The sequence below is a fragment of the Myodes glareolus genome, chromosome 14, assembly GCF_982192425.1.
Source record: "Myodes glareolus chromosome 14, mMyoGla1.1, whole genome shotgun sequence".
Taxonomy (NCBI): domain Eukaryota; kingdom Metazoa; phylum Chordata; class Mammalia; order Rodentia; family Cricetidae; genus Myodes; species Myodes glareolus.
Window position 1 is genome coordinate 4,951,191 of NC_142039.1, and position 12,272 is coordinate 4,963,462.

The 12,272-nt window shown below is 40.4% G+C and overlaps 1 protein-coding gene across 2 annotated transcripts in view; it reads left to right on the forward strand.

Moving 5' to 3' along the window:
• Positions 1-5,237: 5,237 nt before the first annotated feature.
• LOC125417577 (uncharacterized) overlaps positions 5,238-12,272 on the forward strand; it is a 31,508-nt gene continuing 24,473 nt past the window's right edge. For both annotated transcript variants that reach the window (XM_048461147.3, XM_087896322.1), the window contains exons 1-3: positions 5,238-5,621; positions 7,324-7,438; positions 7,836-8,009. In XM_048461147.3, coding sequence (XP_048317104.3) covers positions 5,356-5,621; positions 7,324-7,438; positions 7,836-8,009 — 555 coding nt within the window. In that variant the 5' untranslated portion in view covers positions 5,238-5,355. The remainder of the gene's footprint in view (positions 5,622-7,323; positions 7,439-7,835; positions 8,010-12,272) is intronic.

A 12,272-nucleotide genomic window follows, 5' to 3' on the forward strand; every position in this document is an offset into this window, starting at 1 on the left:
TTTTAATCTCTAAAAAGGCCAGATGGTATGAGTGCCAAGATACAAGTCTTAGAAAAACTTACAAAAAAAGATCATAGAGATATTCCGATCCAGACAGAAGAATTTAAAGGAGAAACAATCTCAACATTATATTATAAGGTTAGAGAGGAACAGCCCAAGGTTTGCAAACAACCAACCTTAATCTATTCAGTCACCTTAAAGGTACTGTCAAGTGGCAGGTATCCCAAAGGCTATGCAAGAGTTGACTGGACTCCTCTGGAAATGTTAGATTTGAGGAGATTCAAGGAAGTGATAGTCTCATGTGGTATGCATTCACATTTTTTGAGGCAGATGTTAAATTCACTGTCAACTAGTAATAGAATTATCTAACAAGTCTGGAGAGACTTGGTTATAGCAGTATTAGAGTCTGGTCCTCTATTATAGTGGAGGACTTGATAGATGAGGCTAGGACCATTGAACAATGAAGTAGGGTGAGAGGTATTGAAATCTCCCAAGAGCAACTTCTTGGAGAGGGTGATGCACAAAGACAGTCTATATATGATGACCACACCCTGGCTCTATGCCATGCAGCAGTTTTGAAAGCTTGGAACAGAACTGACGAAGTCAGAAAGAGAGCTGAGTCATTTATTAAAGTTATACAGGGCCCAAAACAAGGCTTCACTGATTTTTTTTTACAAAGATTAACTTTGGCAGTAAATAGAATGATACCAAATTCAGAAACTAGCTTTTGAAAATGCTAATGCACAATGCAAAAGGGTAATTAGGCCTTTAAAGGTAAGGTCAGCACCTACAGAGGAACTAATCAGAGATACAGTCAAGATTGAATCTCATAACCATGATGATGACTGGACAGGAGAGTTGATTTCTAGAGGCTTGAAGAAAAATCAAAATGTCAGGTGTTTTAATTGTGGCAAACAAGGTCACCTAAAAAGGGATTATAGACATGAAGTTCATAGAAACAATGTTTTTTCTACGAATAATACGAACAGACTGCCCCTTCCTTCTGAAGTATGCAGAAGGCGTGACAAAGGCTGACACTGGATCAATGAATGAATGCAGATCAGCAAGACACAAACAAGTTAACCCTTTGTCATTGGAAAACACCTTGGAGCACCTCTTGCTGGTCCATGTATCAAATTTTGTTCAGTTATTCCCTGTCACCATGGGAAAACTCCATCCCAGAATGTAACATGAGGACCTGCTTGTTGGGGTTTCTGTCCTGCCCTGTTTCCTCAGTCATTTATCCCCAAGGAAATCACATAGAGAATCTACATTAGTTATAAACTGATTGTCCCATTAGCTCAGGTTTCTTATTAACTCTTACAACTTATATTGCCCATTTTTCTAGTATATACTAGCCTCATGACTCAGTACCTTTTTTCAGTGGGGCAGGTCACATCTTCCTTCTTCGGTGTCTGGACAGGACTACGGAGGAATGGGCTTCCTCCTTCCCAGAATTCTTCTTCTCAATGACCTGCCTCTACTTCCTGTCTGGTTGTCCTGCCTATACTTCTTGCCTGACAACTGGCCAATCAGCTTTTATTTAAAATATAATTGACAGAATATAGGCAATTCTCCCACACCACCGGAACAATGAAAGAGCCTAATGCCTATTGTAAGAAACCATACTGCTCTGTAAGATAGAACAACTTTAGAAGATAGAGCAAAAATTTCAGGAGAAACATAAAGCAAATATTACAAAGATTAGATTTGAAAAAGAGAAACCTCTTAATTAGAAGAGGAGATAGTTCATCAAACAGCATGACAATTCAATATAAACTATATGATCAATATAAATATAAAACAGTGAGACATGAGACATGTCTGCTCCAATCTACTTTAGCACTAATGGTGGCAGCACAAATCTACTTCTGTAGGCAGAGACTGCTTGTTCATTTCCTGGCTGCCCAGACCCAAATAATCACACAGAAACTATATTAATTACAACACTGTTTGGCCAATATCTCAGGCATATTTCTAACTAGCTCAAATATCTTAAATTAACTCATTTTTATATTTTGTGTATCACCTTGAGGCTGTGGCCTACCAATAAGTTCCAGCATCTGTCCTTTTTGGCAGCTACATGGAGTCTCTTTGATTCCACCTACTCTCTTTCTATATTTCTTCCAACCTGGCTATATTCTACCCTACCATAGGCCAAAGCAGCTTTATTTATTAACCAATAAAATCAATACATATACAGAAGGGCATCTTACATCATCTCCCCCTTTTCTGTTTAATTAAATGGAAGGTTTTAACTTTAACATAGTAAAATTACATATATAAAACAGTTATCAAACAAGAATTATAGTTATAATATTTAGTTCATCTACATTTGGCAAATTAAGGAAAAAATTCTATCATCTATTCTTTCTTTGGAGTCTCAAGTTTTATATCTAATTTATCTTTTATCATAGGAAAACTATAGCTATAAAGCATGAACCCAGAAGAACTGTCTCACCTTTTTTGAGCAAGTTCAGCAGTCATTTCTCTGTGAGTTCTGCATGCCCAGTTTATACAGCATACCATCAAGCAGTCTAGGCAAGCCCAGTTTCTTGCCCAAATGCCTAGCCTTGCCACATTGAAGGCAAATTTCATAATGAGTTTATTTAATGCCCATCAACCTCTCTGAAGGAATTGGTGCTGCCAAAAGCAGACATGTCTCACTGTTGAGAAAAGTCTAAGTTCTAAAACTTAAAACATTTCAAATGCCATATTCTGTAGGTCTCTGAAAGAACTGAAGAATACCTACCCATCTGAAATATATCTCTCTACCTGTAGAAAGCCTAACTAACATGACTACAAGTATGACTATTATAAATGACTATTAATCTATAATTTTTAATTATATATTACATTTTTAAATGAGCTGTATAAACATAATACCTTAAACAAGAGTAGAAATATACATATAACAAAATTGACCTAAAATTTGTATTAATAGACCAAGGTTCATACCAATGTAAAGTATTTATTTCTATATCATATCTTCCTTTAAATGAAAACAAACAATTATAAGCAACCATTTTGGGAATTTGGGTATAGTTTTCTCAAAACTGCTTCCTGCTGTTTGTTGGGAGAAATATTTTTGGGGTACATGGAGACCTTTTAGGGGGTCTTGTTCCATCAGGCCACATTAGCCTGGAAACAAAATCAGAACCTCTTTTCTAAAGCAAAATATCCTTAGATTCAAATTTTGAAATCAACATACCTTTAGAGTGTATATATTAGTTTAACTTAGCAATCTTTCCCAAGATTATGTATATTTTTAAACACACTATGACTCATTCAGGGGCTTATTTCTATCTGAATCTGTCTTTATTGTGTATCTGTAATCATTTTCTGGCCTGGGATACCTTCTTTTTAAATGCTAAGTGGGTGTGGCGGGACCAACTCCACAGCCTTGCCTCTTGGCTCCACCCCATCCAACATGGTGGAGTTATGTTCACTCAATCTGTGAGCTGTGCTCACCACTCCAGCTCCAGAGATCAAAAGAGGCAAAGCCATTTGTGCTACCAGCATGAACCAGGAAGCTCTTAAAGAAGCTGTGCCCCCACTTGCTGCCAGCAAACAGAGCCTATCTGAAAAAAAAATGCAGCTACCAAGAAATTGCACTTGCCTCCCATTTTTGTGAGTCTAGAAACCCCCTTTTTATGATTTTTGAGGCTTTATGTGGATGTGCTTTGCCAAACATTTGGATGGCTGGGAAACAAAGTGCAGTCTCCAAGTACCACTTCAGAGAAGATGGATGAGCATCAAAGAAACTCCATATGGTGCTTACTTTCTTTGTGACAAAAGTTAACCCCTGGTTAAGAAACTGCCCTTGCCTCAACTGCTGACAGTATGCTGTCCAAATTGAACAAGCAGGACACAAAAGAAAGTGCCTGCTGAACTTTGCCAAGACAAGGTAGGATAGATCTTCAGAATATGCTGCTCCACAGAAAAGTCTGTCAGATATTCTAGACCTGTAGGCTGAAGATGGATGCCCCTTGTTACAGAAGAACCTGGGTAACTGTCCAGGCAGCCAGATGTTTTTGTCATTTCTTGCATTATTTGGAAATCACTTCCTTGTATTTTCTGATTTTTAGGTAATATTATTTCCTTCTCGAGTCTCTGATGGAATTGAAAACTAGATAGTTACAACTATAGTTTTTCTTGCCAGTTACGATTATAGCACCCGGAGTTCAAAGCTGTGAATCTCTCAGCAGCGTGCGTAGAACCTTAGAGCACTATTGTTGGACTCAGGAGTCCAAGCTCCAGGGAGGAGCTGCTCCAGACACCACTCACACAACCACAATTGATGCAAAAGCAAGAGGATTTTTATTCTTTTATGACAGGGCCCTTCAGATTCAGGACATGAAGGACATCCGGTAGCTGTTATGGCCCATCTTTTAAAGAAAAAAGCCACAGACACAAGGGGGAGAACCGAGGGTTATTTTTCAACTAATTGGATTGGCTTGTTCAAAGGGTTACTAGCAGTGATTGGTCTGTGCCGGGGCAGGAGAATAGCTGCATGATCGGGTGAGGTAAGGGGGAGCATCTGTGGGCCACTGACCTTGTTCCAGTGACTGAATCAATACATCTGTGCCAACATCTGTGGGTTGTCTTTGCCTCGATTCCCAGAATGGAGCTACGTTTGAAGATTATTCACAAGGACACAGGAGGATGAGCAGTTCAGCGTGTGTGTAGGGGAGACTATCACATTCCCAAGAGAGTGTAATGCTAAGAGGCTTTAGAAAATGTCGTAGGGCTGAGAGGCCTCACAAATGCATTTAGAGTCTTTCACTATGAAAGCTGAAGTAAGGAGAAAGCTTTAGGTGAGTACCAGCTCGATTTCTCCGTGCCTCACAGACGTGTGTCTTCAGCAACAAAATCTTAACATCGAGTTCTGAAGAGGAATCAAGAGCAGCAATAGCTTGTATTTTGGGGGAGGGTCTATTGAACCCCACTGACCAGCGGTTTGAAAAAAGGTAGCTCATATTGGGCACTGATGGCCTCTGCTGTGTGGGAGAGACACTGTCCCTCAGTATAGGTTAACTTTGTTTAAATTCCTTTTATAAGAGTATATATTTTATAAACTTCTATGGCATTACGTTTCTCTAAGGCATTTTTAAAGCTTTGTTGTTGTTAGTTATCCTTCCTTGCGCTACCACTGCTGTCTGAGACAACAGTGCAAGTGTTTAAGCTTTCCAGAGTTGCTAGGTAACGACTGTTACATCAACTTGCTGTATCTGTGGTTTACAGCACACACCCCAGATTTCCCTGTCGGAGATATGGTGGTGAGAGCTGGTCACATTCAAAGTTTAACACCGAGTTCAGGAGGAAGTGAAAAACAGTGAGGGTAGGGAAGTTGTGATGTCTTTATTCTCCAGGGTAAAGAAGATCTTCATCTCTGAGAAAAAGCCCCAAACGCCCTTGGGCTTCTGTGATGGGCCTGGGAAGAGGAGTGAGTGGAGGAATTGCCTAACATGTAGGTGTGCAACTCCAGACAAATATGATCACCTCATGTATGATCCTGATAATGTATTCCATGCTGCAGTGTGCTCCGGGAAAGTTAGCAGAGTACAGAGTCTCTTAAGTCAGGAAAAATGGAATGTCAACGACAGAGATAATAACAACAGGTAAGCGAGGGCTGTGAGCGAGGGCGAGGGGCAGGAAAAATGCAGTGTGAACGACAGGGAAGCGAGGGCTTGGGAATGCGGGGCTGTGGGGAGACCGGGTGATATGGCAGAAGCCCCGATTTTCTGGCTTCACCTAAGACAATGAATGGGAGGGCCTGATCGTGTCTTGTGACCCTTGCAGTCTCCTCAGCCTGGCGACCTACACATTTGGCAGGGTCCCAGTGCCAGGCTGTCTCCAGAGCAGTCTCGCAAGTCCAGTGCTCTAGCTGGTTTCTCATTCTGTTTAAATCGCCTATATGCCACCTACTTGAAAGTGTTAAATAGCACGTGGAACAGCATTTTACTTTAATGTATACATTGTAGAAAGCTTCATGAGAGGAATATTCTTCATAATATATCTACTGCATACTTAAAACTTATTCGAATCAAATTCAAATAGGGAAATGGGCTTTCAATCCAATCGGAAAGCAGTTGTCTTGTTTATATCAGCCTAAGTCCGTTCACACGTTCCTTACTGAGGAACATTTGATGAAACTTTGAAAGGGGAATGTGCTGGGTCTTCCTCTTTTGCCTTTTGTCATTTTTGACTGGTATAGTAAGGCTATCATCTACACGTCGGGAGGGTTTTGTATTTCTCGTGTGTGCCTCTGCTCCTTCCTTCACGGCGTTCTGAACAGCTATCCACTACCGACTGTTTTCACAGTAGGCTTTGTCATCAGGCCTGGGTCATTTGCAAGTTACTTTTGATATCTCCTCCAATTTCTCATAGAAGAGCTTCATAATTTCCAAAGCAATAAACTCTTCTTTTTAAAAAATATTTATTTATTTATTTATTTATTTATTTATTTATTTATTTATTTATTTATTGTGTATACAATATTCTGTCTGTGTGTATGCCTGCAGACCAGAAGAGGGCACCAGATCTCATTACAGATGGTTGTGAGCCACCATGTGGTTGCTGGGAATTGAACTCAGGACCTTTGGAAGAGCAGGCTCTTAACCACTGAGCCATCTCTCCAGTCCCGCAATAAACTCTTCTTGCTTGCCAAATTTTATTATAAATTGTGGTAGATCAGAGTCTCCTAAATTCCCCTGTGAAAAATTGTTGATTCTCATGGGTTTGTTACCATTTTTTCACCCATTTATGCTTTTCTGTGAATTTTTACACCAGACACAAACTAAAGTTATCTGAAAGGAGGGAATCTCAGCTTAGAAAATGTTTCCATAATATTGAGCTGTAGGCAACTCTGCAGTAGTGATTGATGGGGAAGAACCCAGCCCATTGGGGGTGATGCCATTTCTGGGCGGTGGTCCTGGGTTCTATAAGAAAGCAGGTTGAGAAAGCCAGTAAGCAGCACCCCTCCATGGCCTCTGCATCAGCTTCTGCCTCCAGGTTCCTGCCCTTCTGACTTCCGTCAGTGATGGACTGTTACCTGGACGTGTAAGCTGAAATCAACCCTTTCCTCCCCAAGCTGCGCTGGCCATGGTGCTCATCACAGCAATAGTAACTCTGACCAGGATAGCCATTATGTACAAAGTTTGGTCCTCTGGGTCCTGTACTTAAACTGTCTGGGCGATAGCATAAGCAAAATGGTTGTTAACAAAACAGAGGAATCGCATGTAATCTGACATTTGCAATTATGTGTGCGTCATGTATGAAGAAATAGTGTTATTTAATGAGAAACACCCCTCATTTCCACAGAACTGCTCTACATTTTGCATCCTGTTATGGATATGAAGAAATAGTAAATATTTTAGTGGAAAACAATTGTGAAATTAATGCGACTGACAACCAGAAGATAACCCCATTGGTAAAGGTAGTTCAGATTTCTGAATTTCAGTAGCGATGGATTTAATGGAAATGTTTAGAAGGAAAATGGCTGGCAATGTGGCAAAAATTGAAATATAACTAACTGGGGCCCGGAGATGATTCAGGGTTTAAAAGCAATGGTTGCTCTTCCCAGTGTTTGATTTCCAATATCTACCTGATGGCTCACAACTGTATATAAATCCAGTCTCAGGACATCTGATGCTCCCTTCTGGCCTCTGAGGGCGCTCACACAGTGGTGTACAGGCATACACATGGGCAAAATACCCATACCCATACACATACACATAAAATAATTAAAAATGCATAGCGAGTTGGTGAAAACTGTGGGATATTTACACTACCTTCTTAGAACTGACACTGTGTTTTGGATATAATACTAACAGGCAGTACAAATGTGTGAAGAAGCCATCGTATCTTTACTCCTTGAAAATGACGCTGACCCAAATATAAAGGACGCAAATGGCAACACAGCTCTGCACTACGCAGTTTACGTGGGCAAACCACCGATTGCTGCCCTTCTTCTTTCTTATGGAGCCAACATCGAGGAAAAGACAAAGGTAAAGCTCACATAACTTGAATGTCAAAATATTTCAAAAATTCATCCTTGAAAAGTGACATATAGCTAGGCAGATGGTGCATACTCAGCATTTTCGAGGCAGAGGGAAGATGTCTGAGCTCACGGCCAGCCTAGTCTCTATTGCAAGTTCCAGGCCAGTTGGGGCAACACAGGAATCTGCAGTTCTTGTCTTTTACTCATTACTCTTTTTACTCTTAGCTTTTTTGAGGGGGGGCACCAAATAAATCACACACAGAGGCTTATTCTTGGTTATGAATGCCCAGTATTAGCTTGGCTTGTTTCTAGCCAGTTTTCTCAACTTAAATTATCCTGTTTACCTGTTGCCTCTGGGCTTCTGGCTTTCTGGCTTTCTCTTTTTCTGTATACCTTAACTTTCACTCTTAGTCTGTGGTTGGCTGGGTGACTGGCTCCTAGTGTCCCCCTCTCCTTGTTCTTTTGCTCCCCTTTCTTCTTCATTTCTTCTTCTCTTTATACCCTCTGCCTGGCAGCCCCACCTGTCCTTTCTCCTGCCTCACTATTGGCCATTCAGCTCTTTAATAGACCACCAGCTTTTTCAGACAGGCAAAGAATCACAGCTTCACAGAGTTAAAGAAATGCAGCATAAACAAAAGCAACATTTACATTGTTTTTTAGATTGTTAAACAAATGTTCTAGACTATAAACAAGGGTAACACACCTTAAAATAACATTCTATAACAGAGACCCTTTCTTGGAAAAAGGGGCAAATGATAGAAGTCTATTTTCCATGTTTACTCAGTCTTTCCCTGACTGAAACATTTGAAATGCCTTAGTATTCATTTAAATACTGATGTTTTGCTGAAGGGTGGAGCTTTGTGTCCGATTTCCTTCTCAGTGTGGGCACCTATGCAGGCCCCGAGCATGCACCCACAGTATCTGAGTTCATACGAGCATTGGTCCTGTTGTGCCTAGAAACCCTTGTTTCCTTGGTGCCCCCCAACCTCTCTGGCTCTCACATGCTTTCAGCTTCCTCTTCCACAGAGATCCCTGAGCCTGAGTGGAGGAATTTGGTGAAGACATCCCATTTAGGACTGAGTATTCCAAGGTCTCTTATTCTGCACTTTGTCCAGTTTGTGGGCCTCTGTATTTCTTCTCATCTACTGCAGGAGAAAGCTTCTCCAATGATAACTGAGCAAGGCACTGATCTATAACAGCAAGTCATTAGTATCATTTTATTGCTACATTCCTTTAGCACAATAGTAATATTTAGTTTTCCTAGGTTCATGACCTATCAAGTCTCAGGTTCTTAGCCACCCAAACAATATCGGGCATGGATTCCATTGCAAGGAGTGGGCTTGAAATCCAATCAGTTATTGGTTGGTTCCTCCCAAAACTTGTGAGCCACTTTTGCACCAGCATATCTTGCAGGCAGGTCACTATTGTTGATCAAAGGCTAGAAGCTATCTCCAGTTGATAATAAATCACAAAGGAAAATTAGTTTTCTCCAACAGAGTCTCCTTAGGTATACAAACAACACTAAGTGCAGGTCCCATGTCCAGTAGTAGACAACTTACACAAAATTAGCTCAATGGTATTTTTGGAGGTTTTTCCATCTCACTATGCTTTGTTTTGACAGTTTTTGGTACCTACATGTCTTCTGCTTATGTATTATGGTTTCTGATTTTGTTTCTTTATGGTTTTCATGTGTGCACAAATGGATGTGTCTCTGCATCTATACATATGTCTCTGGTGCTTTTTCTTGGGATCTTTTCCCCCTCCATTCTTTGTTTTGTTCTACTTAGGTCTGTTGGTTTTTATTTTACCTTATCTTATTATTAGTTCCTTTGTTTTAGATGAGAGCAAGAAAGTGTGTGGATTTGGGTGGGTGTAGAAATAGTGAGGAACTATGAGGAGTTGGGAGTGGAAAAACTTTAGTCAGAATATATTGTATAAAAATCTATTTTTGATAATAAACAAACATTGGTATTTTGAAAGAAGTGCTAAGGGTTACAGTTTTCTTTTTAAACTCATTACAAATATTTGTGAAAATTCTGGATGATTAGGGTAGCTGAGGTAACATACCTCTCTCTTTCTTCTACTGACTAGAATAAGATAGCACAGGGGTGCAAACTATCCTGGAAATAAATCAACTGAAACAAAATATTTTGTTACATTTTAGCTTACTTTTTTATTTTTGAAATTAAATTACATTTACAATATTTCTCCCTTCTCTTTCCTCTGTCCAAGCCTTCCCATATATATTTTCTTACTCTCTTTCAAATTCATGGCCTCTTTTTCTCACTAATTGTTATTGTGTGCATATAAATGTACATATATTCCTAAATACAACCTGCTTGGTCTAGATAATGTTACTTTGTATGCATATTTTCAGGCTGACCATTTGGTATTGATAACCAATTGGTGTTCTCTCCTCTAGAGAAGACCAGCAGTTCTTTGTGTAGGGTGGAGTCCTTATGGATATTTCCCGGTTCACTTTGGCATGTCCATGGATGTTTCCTTGTTGAACTTATGTTTGGGTGGTCATGTTGGTCAGATTTGTTGATGTAACTTCTGACATGATTAAGAGACACTATTTCACAGCAAACTCCCTGATCCTCTGTCTCAATCTGTCCGCCTCTTCTCCCACATTGTTCCCGGAGCCTCAGATGTGTGTTTTGTAGACATATCCCACTGGGACTAAAGTCTGCATTTTGATTGGTTGCGGTTTTCTCTAGTGGTCACTGTCTGTTGCGTTGAGAAGTTTCTTTGATAAGGTGTGAAGCCTGCATTTTATCTGTTATCCAAAGATAAGGACACATATTTAAATATTATAATACTATGCACTTAGAAACAGAGTTCAAAGACCTCAGAACTGACTCGTCTCCTCCCAGTGAACTAACTTTCATGGCACTAGACAACATCATGCAAGTTTAAAAAGGACAGAGGCCACCAACAACCCTATATAGCTATGAAGTCTATGAAACATCATTGACCAGCATGGCACAATAACCCTAAAGGCATAGTCGGCACATATACCTTGGCAGGAACCAACAGCTCTCTAAATGAACTTAAGACCCCCTCAACAAAATGGAAACCATGTCTGGTACTGGACACCTAACTAACTACTCGTTGTTAGTGAAGTCATGAATACTGAAGGAGAATTTATCTCTACACTTGTGACTCCATAATTTTTCCTCCCCAAGAATAGGAAATAATCATATCAATATATGTGGATTAGAAACAATCCCAAAATGATAAACTCTTCTAGGTATTATGTCCCAATTCCATAATTTCTGATTTTGTTTTTGTGTGCAGTTTTCCTTTCCATTTATTTTTTTTCAACCTCACACCTGAGAGAGAAGTGACTAGATTGAACTTCAAGGACATCAGAGTTAAGAATTATGCTGGGTTACGATGGCAGGTTATTAAAGCGCAGTCTGCATTGTATGCCTAGAGTCATTCCTCCTATGCTAGCATCTACATCACTGAAGTACTGTGAAAGAGGAATGAAGTGAAATTAGTCTTTTAAAGTACTGAACAAAACCCACCATTTTTGTCATATGTGTAATACAAAGTCTTGAAGTGGTACATTTAGGGTACAGACAGAAGTCTTGTTCTGGACAAGAACATTTAGTTCCTTTACTTAACAAAATACTGAAAAACCATTGCGACTCTTTGGGCCGGAGCTGTTGAGGTAAAATTACAGCTCTTCCCTGACCTCGAGGTCCTGCTTCAGAGGGGAGCCACTACATGGCTCTCAAATGTGATAACCGCTCTGTGGGAGCAAAGGATCATGGGACCAGCAAATGTCTGGAGTGGGCTTTGGAGAAGACAGGGTTTATGCAGCTACTGTGGGTGAGGGGGACGGACTTCAAGGAAGGGGAGTGTGGTGAGGTGAGAGGGAACAGAGCACTGTGAATCTACTCCCGCTAGCATGTGTATGTTATAGAGCCAGCTGGGGGGATCTGCTCCGGCTAGCATGTGTATGTTTACAGAGCCAGGAGAGGGGATCTGCTACTGCTAGCATTGTGTATGTTTATAGAGCCAGCTGGAGGGGATCTACTCCGGCTAGCATGTGTATGTTTGTAGAGCCAGCTGGAGGGGATGTGCTCCGGCTAACATGTGTATGTTTATAGAGTCAGCTGGAGGGGATCTGCTACAGCTAGCATGTGTATGTTTACAGAGCCAGGAGAGGGGATCTGCTACTGCTAGCATGTGTATGTTTGTAGAGCCAGCTGGAGGGTTTCAGTTCAGTTGAGCAGGATTCTGAATCATAAGTTGATTT